Source organism: Mustela putorius, unplaced genomic scaffold (genome assembly GCF_011764305.1).
Source record: "Mustela putorius furo isolate JIRA1106 unplaced genomic scaffold, ASM1176430v1.1 tig00003853_pilon_pilon_pilon, whole genome shotgun sequence".
In the NCBI taxonomy this organism is placed as follows: domain Eukaryota; kingdom Metazoa; phylum Chordata; class Mammalia; order Carnivora; family Mustelidae; genus Mustela; species Mustela putorius.
The window spans coordinates 3,931,939-3,950,032 of record NW_025422005.1 but is presented as its reverse complement, the minus strand read 5'-3'; the positions used below and the strand labels follow the sequence as shown (position 1 = coordinate 3,950,032).

Genomic DNA, 18,094 nt, shown 5'->3' with positions numbered 1-18,094 from the left:
CTAACAGTGCTGCTCCTCACCCCTGGGCACACGCTGCCAGGAGTCTGCGCACCTGTGCCTTCTGCTGTCCCCTGGGGCAGGGGTCAAGCGGTGATTTCGGCCCCTTAGGCTTGCACGGGGCAGGGGGAGCTATCCTGGGCTCGTCGTCAGCAGCGTGACCCTGTGCTGCTGTCCCCGGCCTTCCCGTGTTGATTTCAAACTTTGTAGAGCCTTTGTCCGGTGGGTGCAGTGGGTGTACCGCCCCTCCGGTGTGTACCAGCTTTACTGGCATGTAACCTGGGTTCCGTGTGACTCATCTCCGGAGTGCACACTTTCACCAGCAAAAATGGGGTTACTGGGGAAAACCAGAGAATGGCAGCTGGGGACTAGCGAGCTGCCGTGAACCCTCCGCAAGTCGGCAGAACAAAGACGTTGCTTTTATGGAGGGATGGGGAGCCGGGAGGGCTGTTGTAAACTAGAAGCCCGTTGGAGCAAACCGGGAGTTGGAAGTGTCGTGGCTTCTCATTGGCTGCGTCGCCTCTCGCGGGCGGGGCCCTTGCTGGAGCCGGAGAGCCTGCCTTCCTCCTGCCGGGGTGGTCCAGCGGGAGAGCTGTAGTGGGGACCTGCCGGGGTCTCTCTTCCTGGTGGGCTGCGAGGGACCAGTTGTAAGGTTTGAGAGCGCCCCCTGCTGCCCTCCCGACTCTGTGCTCAATGAGGCTTTTATTTTTTAATAATTTAAATTTTTATTAGTTTATCCATCTACCCAATCTCTATTCTTTACCTATTGGTTTGTCTCTTCTGGACATTCCAAATAAGCAGAATCATGCAATATGCTGTTTTCTGTTTGGCTGCTCTCACGGAGCATCCTGTTTCCAGGGGTCACCTGGGCTGGAGCAGGCGTCCGTGCTGCCTCCGTAACTCACTGCAGGGTCCATACCACCCTTTGTGTATGCATTCATCAGTTGGTGGACATTTGCTGGGCTCCCACCGTCTAGCTATCATGTATAACTTTGCTGTGCACATTCCTGTCCGAGTTTTTGTGTGCATATGTTTTTTCTCAAGTGTATACCTAGTGTGGCTTAATAAGATACCTATTTGGTCTTTGTCCCTGAGTTCTGGCACAGACTTCCTAAAACATTTGAAATTTCCTTTGTGACAATCTGTCTTTGGTATGTGAATGAGGTGGTTATCGGGCTGGGAGTCTGTTAGCTTCAGCATGGGGGCTGGTAGCCAGGATGACCCAGGCAGGGCTAGAGGGTTGGAACCTTCTGCCCCACCGCCTGCCTGGAGCCAGGGGAGGGAGGGCTGGAAGTTGAGTTAATCACCAGTGTCTCCATAATGGGACCTTTATGAAAATCCCCAACAGTGGAGTTCAGACATCTCCGGGGTTGCTGGACATCTGGATGTGCATCAAGGGTGGTGTGGCTGAGTCCCACCCCATGCTTGACTTGTGCATCTCCTTCATTTGACTGTGCCTCAGCTGTATCCTTTATAACAAACCAGTAAATGTGAATATAGCTTTTGCCTGAGTTTGTGAGCTGCTCCAGTAAATTATCCAACTGGAGGAGGTTTTTGTGGGAACCCCAATTTCTAGAGCGATTTTGTCAGAAGTATAGCTGGCATTGAAGTGGGGACAGACCTGAGCCCTTGAACCTGGGGCCTGAGCTAACCCCGGGCTGTTTGCGTCAGAACTGCCCTGAATCGTAGGCCCCCCAGCCAGGAAAACAGCCCCCTCACACCGGGTGTCAGAGGTGGTGTGAGAAAACCAGCCCGTCTGGGAGTGGGGTTGCTGGGTCATAGGGTTTCTCTAGGCGGAAACTTCCGACGAGCCACTAGTGTGTTTTCCAGCGTGGCTGCCTCACTGTTTTGTCCCCTCCTCCAGCAGTGCGGCGGGGTGGGGGGAGTCCCTGCCTCCTCCTCAGTGCTGCCTCTGACCCCGGCTGCCTCTTGGGTTACAGCCGCCCTGGCTGAGTGGGTGTGGAGTGGCATCTCCCTGTGGCCTTGATCTGGTTTCTCTGATGACTGATGACATAACTTTTTGTACCGATTTTGTGAGCTTCGCAGACAGTGTACATCTTGGTCTGTTCAGTTTCTTTCCTCATTTTTCACTGGGCTTCTTTGTCTTATTCTTGAGTGGTTAGAGTTCCTTCCAGATTCTAGATCCAAGTCCCTTCTCAGATGCATGGTTTGCAAAAATTTTTGTCTGTCCGGTGGGTTGTCTGGCCACTTTGGATGCTATGCCTTCAAGCACAGAAGTTTTGGATTTTGATGTAATCCAATTCATGTTTTTTATTTTCTGACTGCTTGTGCTTTTTGCTCTCAGATCCAGCAAATGGCTGCCAGGTCCAGGGTCACGGAGGGTTACCCGTGTGTCCTCTCTCAAGATTTCCGCAATCTCAGCTCTTTTAGGGCTTTACCTGTTTTGAGTTCTTCCTCATAGATGGTGTGAGGTAAGGGTCCAGCTTTGTTCTTTTGATGTGGACACGCCTCTTTCTTCAGAAGGGGACAGTCTCTGTGAGTCCGAGGTCCTCGTCGGCCTCCCAGGGTGAAGCCACAAACCAGCCCCACACCCTGAGGGGGTGACCCTGAGGACAGAAGCAAAGGGGCACCAGGGGCAAAAGTGCCCTACAGAACGTGGGGTGTTGGTCACCCACGTGGTTTCATTTCAGCAGTGGGCCGGGCCTCTGCTCCTGCATCCGTTTCCCACTTCACCTCCCAGAACACCAACAGGCCCCCTTCTGGTCTTTCCGCCCTTCCTACTTCGCCAATCCTGTCCCCGCAGCGGTGTGCTGTCCCCACCTATCCCCCACCTATCGGGAGGCTGTCTGTAGTAGTCATGACCTTGAATGTGCCCCACGGCCCAGCAAGAACGTTTAACGGGGCATCAGGTGCATCAGGGAAATCAGAATTTTAATCCAAATGGGGGAGGTCGTGTTCGCCCTGGGAGGTGAAGTACAGGGAGAAAGAATTGCTTTTGTACAAATAGGCCCCCCCCCCCCCATGTGGAGCAGAGCCTCCTAACAGCTGACAGAGGGGAGCCGCACCCACAGTCTGAGCCACTGCCCTGGCTCCCGTCTGCACCCTTCATGCCCACTCAGCCCTCAGCCCCGGGGGGCAGAGGGGCTCCCTGTTTTACAGGTAGGGAATTTGAGGGCAGGAGGGGCCTGCCTGCGGTCAGCACAGGGAACACTGGAACTCAGGTCTCTTGACACCGAGTTGGTGTGTCTCATCACCTGCTCAAGGGAGGTGATGGGGAGAGCTCTGATCCACCAGCCGCCCAGACACGGCCTGGTGCCCCGACTTTGGTTTATGAGTGGGGAGGATTAAAAGTCAAAGGCAGGATTTGTCTCCTCCCAAACTCAGCACAAGACTGAGAGGTTCTCTGAGCCTCAGGGAAATGTGTGGCTCATGGCACAAAGGCCAGGGTGTTGCTCATCCTGGGAGAGGGAGAAGCCCTGGCTGAAGTATCTGCCCCCCGAAGATTTGTCTGGTGGGTCTGAGAGGGTCTTCTGGTGTATGTGCCGCGCGGCCACTCAGGGAATGGGGTGCTGGGGAATGCTTCAGAGGTGTTTTCTGATTCCTCAGCCTGTGTCCTGGCCTCCCTTGGCACACCCCAGCCGTCTGCAGGTCCCTGTGACATGGTCACTGGCCCCGCTCTCCACCGGTTGAAAGTCCCTGGGCTTCCAATTCCAGTCTCTTCTCGAGCCGCCTAAATATTTCATGACCCTCTGGGCCCTTAGCAGGTGGGAATCTCAGCCTTGTAACCGATCAGGGTGAGTGAGGGCGGGTGGCCGTCATTTTCCATAAATGCCACGCTTGGTCTGTGCTTCTGGGCTGTACTCAGGTGTGCCTTTGGAATCCAGAGCTTTGACGGATGAAATGCTTTCTGGAGCCTGGCAGTGTCTCAGGAAACCAGATCCCGTTGGGTCAATACTCAGTCTCTCTGAATGACTGGCTGACACTCCCCCGTGCCCCGTCATGTCGTGTGCCTGATAAACATCAGGACCTGAGAGGTGGGGACACCCACAAGCCAGCCCAAAGTTGCCTGATTAACCTATGGCATCTGAAACCTGTTGCTAATACTCTTCCTTTTAATTGAGGTGTAGTGGATGCAGAGTATTAGATTAGTTTCCGATGTGCGGCAAGTGAGCTGACATTTACGTGCATCACGCAGTGCTTGCCGGAAGTGTAGGTGCTGTTGCCTGCAGTCATCACGATGTTTTGGCTGTATCCCCTGTGCCGTGCTTTATGCCCCTGTGACTGGCTTCATTTATAAATGGACGTTTGTACCTCTTCTTCCCCTTACCTGTCCCCCCCGCCCCACTACTTAGTTCTCTGTATTTACCAGTCTGTTCTCTTTGGTTTGGTTTGGTTCTTTAGATCCACATTAAAGTAAAACACGGTATTTGTCTTTGATTTATTTCACTTAGCATGATACCCTCTATCCAGGTCCACCCATGTCACAAATGGCAAGATTTTTTCCTCTTTGTTAATGGCTGAGTAATATTCCTTTGTGTTGGCACGTGGGGGGGTTGTGTAACACATCTTCATCCATTCCTCTGTTGACGAACACTTACTTCTGAATCTTGGCTGTTGTAAAAAATGCTGAATTGAACATCAGGGTGCACATAGCTCTTTGAATCAGTGTTTTCATTTTCTTCCGGTAAATGCGCAGAAGCGGAATCGCTAGATTGTGCGGTATTCTTCCCTCTTGCCTTCTCTCCTTCCTTCCTAAGATTTTATTTATTTGCCAGAGAGAGAAAGGGAGAGAGAGCAAGTGGCAGGCAGAGGGAGAAGCAGGACCCCGTGATCATCGCCCGAGCGAGCTGAGGGCAGATGCTTACCCGACCGAGCCACCCAGGCGCCCCTTGTGTGGTATTTCTACTTGAAAGCTGTGGAAAACGGCTGCGACCGATGTCTCAGCGGAGCGCAGCCTTGCTCGTGCGTGGTGCTGGTGGCCTGGGGGTCTCAGAAGCCTCAAAGCCGCTGACCTGTCCGGCTGTGTGTGGTGTTCTTTGGGCCCAAGTCTGGGAGCTCTCTCTTGGGCTGAGTGTTTGGAGGTGGGGGGGCCTGTGTCCCCCAGCGGCCTGCAGCAGGTGTCGTGGCGACGGCTCTGTTGGGTCGTAAGTTGCATCCGTTCACCGAGTGCTACTCGGTGTGCTCTGGTATATGCACAGGCTTGGGTGGCTGTCACCGTGGTTTAAGTCCAGAACGTTGGTCTTTGCCCTGAAGGAAGCGCTGTGGTCTTGAGCGGTCACTCCCCATTTGCCCCAGCCCCCAGCCCTGGCGGCCGTCAGTCGGTCTGCTCTCCGTCTCTGGATCGGCCTGCTTGGACGTTTCGTGTCCATGAAATCGTGACTTTTGGGACGGCTGCTTGCCCTCGGCATCACGTTTTGGGGATCCTTCTGCGTGGTCGCGGTCATCAGCCCCCGATTCCTCCTTAGTCAGATCCTGTCCTGGCGTGCGCGTGGAGGGCGTCTGACTTGCCGCTTCCTGCATGAGGGGCTCCTGGGCTGTTCCCTGTGCTCTTCCTTGTCTTTTGGCCGTTCGGATCATCTTGCCGGGAACCTTTCCGGGCATCTGGTTAATTCGGAAACCACCTCCTGGTCATCAGTTGGTTTGCTGGTTGTCTCAGTGATTTGCTCGGAAGGCTGACGACGGACGAGCCCGCTCCGCGGAGAGTCGGCGTGTCTGTGCGGCCAGTGGAGGGGACACGGCCCCGCTGCTCCGCTGGAGCTGTGGGACGACCTGCAGGTGTCCCCCAGTGTCATCTCCTGCAGGGTTCCCTCATTGCACTTCCCGGTGGGCTTTGTTTGGGTTTTCCAAATCTTAGTTCTCCTGGTCCAGGGTGTGTCCATGTACGCAGGTGTCCATGTACGCAGGCGTTAAGTCATTGTGCCTGCCTGTCACTCCGTGGATCATTCCGGATCTGACACATTCTTCCTTCTAATGATGAAATTGGGGAGAGAGCCTCATTTGGGTCTGAACTCTGTGGCTTGCCTCGATGCTTCCCTCTAAGTGGACGGGGATCCCCTGTGCGCTCTGGCAAGGACGGCTTCCCTTGAAGCCGGTCTTGGAGCATTTTCATGATCTTTCTCCATAATTGGGAAAGAACTGGTGGGGCAGGTTATGGCCTCTTGTCCGTCTGTGAGTCATCACCCAAACACCTGGATGGTGTTTTGCCGGGAAGGATGGCAGGTCTTTGCGGTGTGTGGGAGGCTGCGTCCCTCCGCGGCCCAGCGCCTCCCAGCATGTTCCCTCGAGGTGCCCGACGCTGCCTGCAGGTGTGCGTGACACGGGGCCACCCCCTCGCCTCTGTGGGCCTGTTTTCCCCACGGTAGAAGCTGGGGCTCGAAGCGAGTAATTTCCATTCTTTTGAACTCCAAATTCCTGTGATTTTAAGGGATCTGAGAAGGTCACGGGCTCACACAGTATTGGGAGTGGTGGGGTGGCTGCTCCTTACCTGGGGTAGGCCGTGTGCCCAGCACACCCAGGGTCTAGACCAGGGCAGAGAGAGAAGCCAGTGTTGCTTAGGGAGGCAGCGATGCCCGCCCAGAGGAATGCGGCCGAGTCCAAAGGGCACAGTGGGCGGCTGACACCCCCTTCCGGGTCCCATCTGGCTGGGGTTCCGGAAAGGACACGCAAAGACCATGCTCGGGCTTCGGAGGGGCACATCCCTGAAAGTGTTGAGGAAGGGAGCTGGCGAGGCCTGTCTCAGGGGGAAGGCCAAGTTGTAAGACAACTGTGGGATGGCTGGGGGTGGGGGTGGGGCCGGAGGGGGCCCTGGTTGTGATGGTGGGGTGTCTGGACACATGGCTCTGGGATTCCCCCTGGCTGGAGTGGACACGCGTGGCCTTGGGGGCCTTTTCTCTGACCCGCGGGTGATAGATGGGCTTGACCGGACCCACAACACGGCCCACTGTGGTGGTCTGTGGGGACAGTGCTCTTGGCCTTTTCTGGAGAAGGAGAGTGTGGCCAGGCTTCTCTGGGCAGGGAGGGCGGGGGAGGTGCAGGCTGTTGGCCGGGTGCGCACGGGGCCGGAGCACCCAGCTGACCAGAGGGGACCTAGGGTGAGTGGGGCGGTGGCTCTGTCCACCTGTGTTTCTCAGGGACTGGGTCACTCTTCGATTTGACATGGCACTTTGCTTTGTGTCCCGTGTGGTGCCAGGTGCTGGGTACATCGCAACGAGCAGGATAGCCCCAGTCCCTGCCCTACAGGAGTGTCCTCGGGGCTGCTGGCAGATGGGGTCATTTCTACTCAGGTTGAAGCTGCGTCTCGGACAGCTGAGGGGCTGCAGGAGGTCCTGCCAGGGCCCCTCTCGGGCTGTGAGGGTAGGGGAAGGCTTTGGGGAAGGTTTTCCGCCCAGACTCTGCCCTGACTCCCCTTCTAGGTAGACATTTCAGGTGTGGTCCGGGGGCCCGTCCGAACCCCGTCCTGCCCCGGCCGGCCTCCCTGTGGGGCGCGCTGCTGTGCTGCTGGTCGGCCTGGAATTCTGCCTCTGCTTCTTTTCACGTGAAGGGGAGAGGACGTGGGACAATGGTAGCTGTGCCTTCAGGAGCAGATCATCGTGTTTTAGGGAGGCGGCCAGGAGCACGCCGGGGCTCTGGTGGTGAGAGCGGCCGTTGGGGGTGGGGGCGCCCCTGGGGCTCTGGCCCACGTTTATCTCTTGAGCACGGTACCTGCTGGAGTCGCCCCCCGGCGAGGTGGACCCGTGCCCAGGAGCCAAGCCGGGTGGACAGTCCAGGAAGGGTCCCTCACGGGGCTTGCGGGCCGGTTCATTCATTCACAGTCGCCGTCACAGCAGCCCCACGTGGGGGTGGCCCTGGGGCACTGGGACAGTAATTACACACCCAGCCTCCTCTCCTGGGGCTGCCAATGTTACACCAGCTCCTCGGCCACTCCGATGGCTTGCTTTCCTTCTTCCCCACACCCAGTGGGAGGGGAGAAGGGCAGGCCCCCCTGGGGGACGGAAGGTCTGCCCCTGGCTGCCTGGCCCCAGAGAAGGGAGGAGGCAGGTCTGTGCGGTGGCAGCCACCGGAGAGAGAGGGCTGGCCGAGCTGGCTGCTTCCTCTCCCCACTTCCCTTCCAGCAGCTCACCCGGCCCCTAGAGCCCTGGAGGTAGCCTGGGGACAGGTGTCAGATGCCAGCCCCTCTGGGCAGGATGCTGGGCTCTGCCCCTGATGTGAGCCTTGCTGTGAGTCTCACTCTGGCCTGGGACCCTGCTCCCCTTGTGCATCGGGGAAGCTCAGAAGGTGTGCGGTGGCCCTGGGCCCAGAGCCCAGCCTTTCCCGGGACCCTGGGTGGGCGTTTGCCCCATCTCGGGCCCCCCAGAGTCTTCTGAGAGATGGCGGCCGTCTCTGTGTGACGATCCCACGCACAGCAGCGGAAGGGCTCGGAGATGCGCTCTCCTCCGCTGTCATTGTTTACAAAGCGAGGTTTCTATGACACCGGCTTTTGGTAGACTCCTCGGATTGGTGAGGCAGCCTCTTCCTGGTTAGATTGGGCAGCCTGGTGGCGGGGACTTGGGTCGGTGCTTTTGGAGTAGGAGGGCCGGTGACTTGGCTGCCACTAGCCCCCAGCTTCTCTCCGGACCCAGGACGAGCCCCAGCGGGCATGGCTTCCCAGCTGAGCAGGTACCATCCGTCTCGTGCTCCCCCCCCTCCTCTTGCGGGGCTACTGTCGCAGATGGTCTGTCTGGGGGCACTTTGATGGGGTCAGGTCGTAGAGGGGATGTGCCCCCCCGCGTCCAGTGTGAGGGCTGGCTGGCTCCCTGTGGCCAAGGACAGCTGTGCCTGCTCCGGGTCTGCTGCTCCGAACGTTAGGTAGGGCTGAAGCTGGGGCAGGAGGTCCAGCCCCCACGTCGCCCCCTCGGCAGGACCGCAGCCTGAGGGCGGGGAAGCATGGCCCAGGGGTGGCAGCCACTTCTCTCTGCGGCAGTGCTGCTTCCGGTTCTCCCCTTTCTCTCGCCAGCAGGGTCCTGTGGTTGTGTGGGGCGCTGCTCGCTTCCTGCCTGCCCAGCCGCCTGGTGCTCTGGGGTCTTGGGATCTGGGGGTGCTGGGCAGCGGCTGCACCTGGAGCTTTCTCTGATTCATTCCCTGGTCCTGGCCGAAGTGTGCACCTGGGCCTTTGGGTGAGATCGGTGCCTCCCACTCCTGCTCTGGGGCCTGGAAGAGCCCCAGGGACTTTCTCCTGGCCCAGCCATTTCTCCCTCCCTTCCTCTTCTAGGGACTGTGGTGGGAACTCTGGGGTTGAAGGCACCTTGCTGGATCCTTCTTGGACAGCAGGTTGGAGAGGAGAAGCAGGGTCACTCGGGCTTCTGATTGGCGGGGTCTCCTGTAGAAAGGCAGGGTGTCCACAAGGGCCATGGTTGGGTTGCCTGGTTGAACCGGTCCCATCCCCCAGCCCACATGGTCCTCCTGGCACGTGCACACCCTGCGATCGGCCCCCCAGCTCCTGTCTGGCCAGGAGGGACTGCACCTGCTCGTCCTCGGCTCCCTGCCAAGGCAGCGGCTCCCCGCAAGGAGCTCGAAGCTCGCAGCTCGGCAGCTACGGCTGCGGGTTTGGTCAGGGCAGAAGCACCCTGGGGTTGTCCCTGCTCGGGACACCTGCCGCTGCCCCACAGGGACAGGCCTGGGGACTTTCGGCATAGTCTCTGTGGTGTCCTTGGCACTGGCCGCCCTGCAGGCCCCCACCTGGACCACAGCTGGGGGCCCGACGGCTCTGCCCAACTCTGGGACAGGTGGAAAACCCGAGAGGACTTTATCTGTCCCGGGGGTCTGGCTGTGTGCTGTGCTGCCGACTACCCTCTACCTCTGAGAGCTATTTCAGCTTTCCCCGTTAAATCGAGGAAACCACCTCCCTCCCCACTTACCATGGAACTCACGCTGCAATGTTGAATTTTCTTTTTTTTTTTTTAAGATTTTATTCATTTGAGAAAGAGAGAGAGAGAGCAGGAGCAGGGGGAGGGGCAGAGGGAGAGAGAGAAACAGACTCCCCACTGAGCAGGGAGCCCCATGCAGGACTCGACCCCAGGACCCCGAGATCATGACCTGTGCTGAAGGCTGACGCCTAACCGACCGAGCCACCTGGGCGCCCCTGCAGTGTTGTATTTTAGCAGGGACATTGTGGTGTCAGAATCAGAGAGTGCCGGGGGCTGTGGAGGTGGGGGCAGTGGTCAACCCCCTGTGCTGGGGCCTGGCCCGGGTTGGCTGGGCTTGGGACGCAGGAGCTGAGGGTCAGGCTCCGGCTGTAGCCACCGCCGCAGATCCCGTGGGACTCACCTGTCCCTCGATGCTGTCTCCTGTGGTGGAGCACAGCCCTACCCCCCCACCCCCGAGTGCGAGTGTCCTGTGGCTGCCATAGCCAGTGGCCACAAACTGGTGGGTTTAAAACAACAGAAATGTCTGTTCTCACAGCCCGGAGGTCCCAGGCCCCGAATCCTGGTGTCCGCCAGGCCTTGCTTCCCCTGAGGGCCCTGGGGGAGGATCCTTCCTCGCCTCCTCCTGCTCCAGGTGGCTCCTGGCACCCTTGTGTTTCTTGGCCTGTACACACGCCGCTCTGGTCTCTGCCTCTTCCCTGGTGTGTCTACATTTCCCTCTTTCCAAAAAGACACGAGTCGCTTTAGATCGGAATGTCCTCCGATGACCTCACCGAGCCTGATCACGCCTGCAAAGACTCATTTCTGAAGAAGTCCCATTGGCAGGTTCCGGCAGCTAGAGCGTGGGCGTATCTTTTGGGGGACACAGTTCAGCCCAGTATAAAAGCTCTGTGCGGGGCCAAACAACAGGGGGACAGGGCCTGTCCTCCAGGTGTCTGCTCTGAGGCCAGGTACATGGAGCTCAGGGGGAACGAGTTTAATCATGTTTGGCGACGTCCCTAGGACGAGCTCGGATGTGGGGAGCTCGGGATTGGCACACGCCAGCCCAGCTGGAGTGTCCACGGGCAATGCCGGGCCGCCCTTCCTCACTGATAGCCCTGGGGGCTGGTGACCCTTGAGGCAGCGGGCTAAGTGGCCAGTTAGGTCCAGGAGGTGAGAGGCAGGTGTAGAAGCCTCCCTTGGCTTTGTGCCTGCTGCTCTGGGCTTGCTTTTCTCATTCTAAATAGTGAAGAGGAAAGTGAAGCACTTTTCATATCCACATCTTCATTAAAAATGGGAAAACAAAAGTGCGGAAAAGGGACCACATGTTCTCCTGGCTGCCCTCACCCCTCAGACACCTGCCCGCCTGGAGAGGCCCAGGCCAGCGGCGCGGGGCTCTAGGGAAGTGAGATGGGTGGGAAAGTCCCCGACCGAGTGACCGGTGTTTCAGGACAGCCCTGCCCAACAGCTCCTGAGCCATTTGGGGCCAAGGGGAGTGGGGAGCCGGGCTCTGGTCTCCCTGCCTCTGCAGGTCCCGTGGACGGAGGCTCAGGACTGCCCGAGTGGCCAGCTGGCCTGGGGAATTAAGACTGTATTTATGCCAGACCTGGGTGACCCAGGAGCGTGGGGGTTGGCAAGTGTCCCAGTGAGCTCTCATGTCCGACGATGTGTGGTTTGGAGCTCCTGGCATTTATTCCCAGGGTGTTGTCGGGGGGTCCTGGGGACAGCCGGGTGTGGATGATGAGGGGTTTCTGGGGGCCCTTGAGTGTCCCACGATGGCCCCAGGCACTATCTCAAAGGCTGCCTCCTTATCAGTCTCTTCCTCAGTGCCCCGCCGGATGTGAGCACTTCCTCGTCGGCTCTGTGGCCCCGAGTCTGCCCCCCTCCCAGACCACGCCACATTGCTGTGGGCCAACCGTGGGGGGCACAGCTCCACAGGCCAAGTGAGGCTCGAGGGGGGAATCGGGCTCCCCCAGAAGCAGGCTCTGGTTTCTAGGAAAGGCTGGACTCAAGTTTCCCTGATGCTCTAGAACCCAGGGCTCTGCTCTTCCTGGCCAGCCCCCTGGCCCCTTGCAGCCCCAGGACGACCAGCCTCTGGGCAGAAATGACCATCTGTCCTTTACTAAGTTGAAAACAGATACAAAGGAAAGAGGCTGATGACAGCAGCTTTGTTATTTATTTATTTATCAGAGGAGGGGAGAGCACGAGCAGGGGCAGTGGCAGGCTCTGCCCAGCAGGGAGCCCCTGACCTGAGCTGAAGGCCACTTGTTTAACCTGGACTGAGTCACCCAGGTGCCCCTAGTTTGGTTATTTAAATTGGCTGCATCTTCACTCAGACTTAAAAAACAAACAAAAAATCTCCTTAGTATAAACTTGAATTTCTATTTTATTTTTTTAATCTTTTTTTTTTTTTTTAAAGATTTTTATTTATTTATTTGACAGACAGAGATCACAAGCAGGCAGAGAGGCAGGCAGAGAGAGAGGAGGAAGCAGGCTCCCTACTGAGCAGAGAGCCCGATGTGGGACTCGATCCCAGGACCCTGGGATCATGACCTGAGCCAAAGGCAGAGGCTTTAACCCACTAAGCCACCCAGGCGTCCCTCTATTTTATTTTTAAAACTTGAAAATATATACATATATATTTTTAAAGATTTTATTTATTTATTTGACAGACAGAGACCACAAGTAGGCAGAGAGACAGACCGAGAGGGGGAAGCAGGCTCCCTATTGACCAGAGATCCCGATGTGGGGCTGAATCCCAGGACCCTGAGACCATGACCTGAGCCGAAGACAGATGCTTAACCCACTGAGCCACCCAGGCGCCCCTAAAACTTGAAAATAATTGAAAAATTTTTTTACTATTTTATTTTTTCAGCTTTATCGTGATGTCACTGGCGTTGACCGTGGGTGGTGTCAGTTTTAGGAGTGCAGGGTGGGGGTTTGGCGCGTGTGTGGCAGGAGACTCACCCCTCCTACCGTTAACCTCTCACCTGAGCGGGCTGCGGAGTGTTCCCGGGGGTGGAAGTGTTCGTGGCCACTTTTCTCAGCAACTTTCCCGTGTCTGGTGCCCTACCGCTAACTAGAGCCTCCTGCTGCCTGACGCCCTCAGGACTGGTTTTCCCTCGCGGTGGGAGCTTGCACCTTCCGCCCCATTCACCCCGCCGCCCCCTGCTGGCCCCGGCAGCCAGCCGTCTGCTCTCTCTCTGAGCTCCCTGATTTGGATTTTACCTGTGAGATCAGGTTGAGTTGTCTTTCTGTCTCCGACTTATTCCACTCTGCATGAGGCTCTCAGGGTCCATCCGCGTTGTCAGGATTGACCGGATTCCCTCCTTTTTTGAGCTTTATCCCCTCAGCCCTTGAGGAGTGCCCAGGAGGCTGCAAATACCACTGCGGCATCTTAAGTTTCCTCTGGGTAAATGCACAGAAGGGGACTGGCTGGATCATGTTGTGGTTTGGGCTTTCATTTTTTTGGAACCTCCGTGTTGTTCTCCATGGTGGCTAAACCAGTGTGCATCCCCAGCAACAGTGCATGAGGATCCCTTCCTCTTACAGCCTTGCCAACACCTGATCTCTTTTATCGTTTTGATAATAGCTGTTCTAATAGGTGTGAGGGGAAAGCTCACCATGGTTTTAATTTCATTTCCACAGTGATGAGTGGTGTGAAACGTTTTTCCGTGTACCTGTTGGCCGTATCTCTCTTCTTTAGAAAAATGTCTAGTCAGTTTCTTTGCCTGTTTTGTTTTAAAAAAAAAATTTTTTTTAAGTAGGTTCCACACCCAACATAGGTTTGAACTCAAGACCTGGGATCAGGAGTCGGATGTTCCACCAACTGAGCCAACCAAGCACCCCACTTTGTCCTTTTTATTTCTTTCTTTATTTAATAAAGACTTTACTTATTAATTTGGGAGAGACAGAGAAAGTGACCGCATGAGCTGGGGAGAGAGGGAGAAGCAGGCTCCCCGCCTGCTGCACGACTCAGTCCCATGAGCCCGGGATCATGACCTGAGCCGAAGGCAGACGCTTACCCAACCGAGCTACCCAAGTGCCCCTTCTTTACCCATTTTATTTTATTTTTTTTTTTAAAGATTTTATTTATCTATTGGACAGAGAGAGGGATCACAAGTAGGCAGAGAGGCAGGCAGAGAGAGAGAGGAGGAAGCAGGCTCCCCGCTGAGCAGAGAGCCCGATGTGGGGCTCGATCCCAGCACCCTGGGATCATGACCCGAGCCGAAGGCAGAGGCTTAACCCACTGAGCCACCCAGGCGCCCCACTTTACCCATTTTAAAATCAGATTTTTTTTCACTGTTGAGCTGTGTGAACTCTTTATACATGTTTAGGATATTAACGGCTTAGCAGACACATGATTGGCACATATTTTCTCCCATTTGGTAGGTTGCCTTTTCTTTCTTTATTATTATTATTATTATTTAGGATTTTATTTGATAGAGAGAGCCCCATCAGAGAAGAGCAGAGGGAGAGGGAGAAACAGGCTCTCCACCAAGCAGGGAGCCGGATACGGGACTTGATCCCAGGACCCTGGGTCATGACCTTAGCTGAAGGCAGCGACCTGACTGACTGAGCCACCCAGGCGCCCGTGTGTTTTCATTTTGTTGATGGTTTACTTTGCTCTGCAGAAGCTTTTTACTTTGGTAAAGTCCCATTTGTTTATTTTTGCTTTTGTTGCCTTTGTTTTTGGAGTCAGATCGAAAAAACCATCGCCAAGACTGATGGTCAAGGAGCTTACCGCTAGCCTGTGTTTTCTGCTGGGAGTTTCATGGTTTCCAGTCTTACATTCAAGTCTTTATCCATGTTGAGTGGACTCAAGAAATATTTTTAAGTGAATGTTTGAGAAGCCAAGTGAAGCTTCTTTCCGGTTCTCTGGGGTTCCCCTGGCCTCTGGTTCAGGTTCCCATGACTGTTGCCCCGAGCCAGTGAGGCAGGGTGGGACGGCCCCAGGGCCAGAGTGGTTCTCGGTTCTTAGAGCCAGCTCTCCCGCAGGATGAAGTGGTGGCACCTGCGGTGGGCAGCAGTCTGCTGTCAGTTACCCCAAGATGTCCATGCGCATTTGCTGAGAAAGTAACAGCTTCCAGTTCTGTCCTGGAGCTTCCAAACTTCTTGCAATCTGTTGGGTAAACATTCCCCTAGAGGGTAGGATACCGCTGATGAGCTTGTGTTGTATTGGCCACATGCCACGCCCCGTGGCTGGGCCTGTTAACTGCATTATCTTGTGTGATTCTGTCCCCCCGCATGGTCAAGCGCAGTGGCTCCGTTATTATGCCTATTTTAAAGACAGGGAAGTGGAGGAGCGACAGTTTGGTCTGCTGCCCGGCAGCAGGTCTAGTAAGAGCGGGAGCCAGGAAAGACCTTGGGGTCTGATGGGCTAGACTGAGCCGCTGAGCAGAGCTGTCAGGAGGTCATAGCCCCAGAGGGTGGCGGAGCTCTCTGGGCCCGAGTGGAGGGTGCTGGTCCGGGGTGTTGCACTGGGGGAGCCCCGGTGGTTGGCGAGCATGCTGGGAGTGTGGCCTGTGCTCTGTGGATCCTCTGTCTCCAGGCGTGAGGCTGCTGAAGGCAGTTTTCTTTAGCCTGGCTGTGGTTTGGGAAAGTGCCAGCCAGCCTGGGGTTGCCCACTGCAGGAGCACCAAGCTGTCTTCTTGGGATTCCAGAGATTTCTTGGAGTTTCCCCACCACTGGCTGCCGACAGCAGGGATATGAACATTTTTCCTCTTTGGGCCACTGAGGTGGCATTTCAGTTCCCCCCAGCCCTGGAGGACTCCCAGCTCTCGATCCCAGGGACCCAGCCCCCCTCAGGCACCCCTAAGAGCTCAGCTGGCCAGGAACAGGCAGGGGCGGATGGTCCCGTGCTGACAGGAGTCTCGGAGCTGTGGCCCGTTTCCACTTCTCAGAGCAGCCGAGGCTGGGTGTGTTTTCCCCTCTGGGACTCCGATGGTGGCCTTCCACGGGGTCACAGCCTATGTCCTGGTGCTCATTCAGCCCTGTAGGTGGCTGGGGAGCCGGCGAACCAGGAGGGGCAGGTGTGCTGGGAACCCCAATAGCCGTGCTGTGGCCTTGCTGCCTTTGCCGAAGGCCCCTGCTCTCACCCCTTCCCTGCTGGGTGCCTGCGGCCCCGGGGACACAGTCCTGCTGTCTGCCTCCCTCCCTCCTTCCCATGGAGACAGGACCCTTGTCTGGGGCTGTCAGAGCAGCAGCCCACTCTGACCAAACTCCCCCGGAAAGTTCCTTTTCCTTCTTCAGGAGGCTGTGGTCTCCTGGGACGACCTCTGGCTGTTGCTATTCATGCGTGACACCCTTCCCAGTGGCCTCATCCTGCTGCTTCTCTCTCCTCCACCCAGGATCATGCGGCCAGATGATGCCAATGTGGCTGGCAACGTCCACGGTGGGACCATCCTGAAGATGATCGAGGAGGCAGGAGCCATCATCAGCACCCGGCACTGCAACAGCCAGAACGGGGTAAGTGTCTGCGAGCCGTCACCCAGCCTGCCTGGGATCTCCTGAAGATTCTAGGCCCAGGAGGCCCGGCGTCCCGATGTCGGTGACATCGAACCACTCCCGGGTCGGGACAAGAGTTTGCATGGGCTTCTCCTGTCCTTCGTCCCTTGGCCTTTGGAGCTCCTGGCGGGGACCTGTTGGAATGGTGCTGGTTCGGGGATTCATCAAGGAGGCTCGGGGGCAGCCAGAGAGTAAGCCGGCAGCCAGCGGAGAGCTGCATTTAAGTTCCTCCCCCTCCATCCACAAGAGTCTTGGTTTCTAGAATGCCCTCCCCCAGCTCTGCTGCCCTGGGCCTAAACCCTCCCCTGTCCCTTCGACACCCCCAGGGACGGGGAGGGGCCTGGGCAAGCACTGGCACTCTTGCTGGGGAAGCCCACCAAAGCCCGGCCAGAGTGCCTGGGAGGAGGGTCAGCTTTTCTGCTTTTGCAGCTTGGGCAGCTGGGGGGCATTTGGCCCATCTTCTCCTGCCCTGCCTCAAGGGCCGAGGGACCTGACCTTTCCTCTGGAGGCGGCTCGGCACCTTTGCTCCGGGGAGGGGGTCTGTCTTGCACCACACTGCCACCTGGGGTCAGTTGAGATGCAGTACCACTGGTGTCTGTGTCCCCGTGTCCTGTGTCTCCCTGGGCCTGGGCCAGCCACCCACCACGAGGGGAGGAATGCACGACGGCTGGAGGGGGGAAGGAGAGAGAGCACTGCACAGGTGCGGGAACCAAGCCAGAGCGAACGTTTCAGTGGGTGGGCATGGGCGAGGGGGCCTCAGCACACTGCGAAGGAGGGGCTCACCGGCCCAGCCAGGAGTCCGGATTTGTTCAGGTGCCCTTGGAGTTGCGGGTGGAACCAGGCCGTGTTCAGAGTGCGCCCTCTGGTGGCAGCTGTGGGGCAGGGCCTGTGTGAGGACCTGGTGAGGACCCAGCACCTGGTGGCGGGGGGGGGGGGGGGGGGGGGGGGGGGGGGGGGGGGGGGGGGGGGGGGGGGGGGGGGGGGGGGGGGGGGGGACAGCAGGGTCCTGGCAGGAGAGGCCGGACCGGGGAAGGAGAACGTTAGGATGGGGGAGTGAGAGGGTTGGGGGAGATTGCATGGTGAGGACCCACGTAACTGCTGCTGGGTAGTGAGTGCTTAGCATTTTGCAAAGCCCTGAAGTGGTTCTGCTCATACAGTCCTCTCCCCCGTTCCCCCATGTTGCACAGCGGAGGCCGTGGAGGTACAGAGAGCCTGCATGCTTGCCCGGGACCATGGGGGAAGCAGGGGGTAGGTCTGGGCCATGAATCCAGGCCTCAAACCTGTGCTTTGAGCCCCTGCTCCTCCCCATCCCATCCCTGGAGGGAGCCTGGGGGTCCAAGGGGGATCGTTCTGAGGTGCTGGCTTGGCGATGTCTCCAGACTGGTGGGCCCAGGATGGGGGCATAGAAAAGTTCCAGGCTCGGGAGGGCATGTGAGCCCCAGGCAGCTCCAAGTGGTTAGACCCTGGCATGGGCCCAATGCTGACCTCTGAGGGCCTCGCTGGGTCTCTGGGTCAGGCAGGGGCACTCCGAGCCCCTGAGACCCCCACCCAGCTCCCCTGCAGGTCTCATCCGCTTTATGTCTTTAGTATGTCATGTGGCCCCAGGGTTCTCTTGTCAGCTGGGACCTCTTGGTTGGCACCATCTGGATGCTGAACTGGCCCCTTGACCTTGATGGGCCCCAAAAGACACCCTGGACCTGTCCCCAGGCTGCTCTTCCCAGACTCCCTCTCCTCTGTACATGACCTCTGTG

At 57.5% G+C, this 18,094-nt stretch overlaps 1 protein-coding gene across 5 annotated transcripts in view; it reads left to right on the top strand.

Moving 5' to 3' along the window:
• The window catches only part of ACOT7 (acyl-CoA thioesterase 7), a 95,030-nt gene that overhangs the window by 14,550 nt on the left and 62,386 nt on the right, over nt 1–18,094 (top strand). For 3 of the 5 annotated variants that reach the window (XR_006601639.1, XM_045063646.1, XM_004768679.3), the window contains exon 2: nt 16,187–16,304. Coding sequence is in view for 4 of the 5 variants with exons in the window: in XM_045063646.1 (XP_044919581.1) it covers nt 16,187–16,304 (118 nt within the window). In the remaining variant the exon portion in view is untranslated. Of the gene's footprint in view, nt 1–574; nt 650–8,464; nt 8,614–16,186; nt 16,305–18,094 lie in introns of those variants that run through there. The other 2 variants (XM_013064701.2, XM_004768684.3) reach the window with 2 other exon arrangements.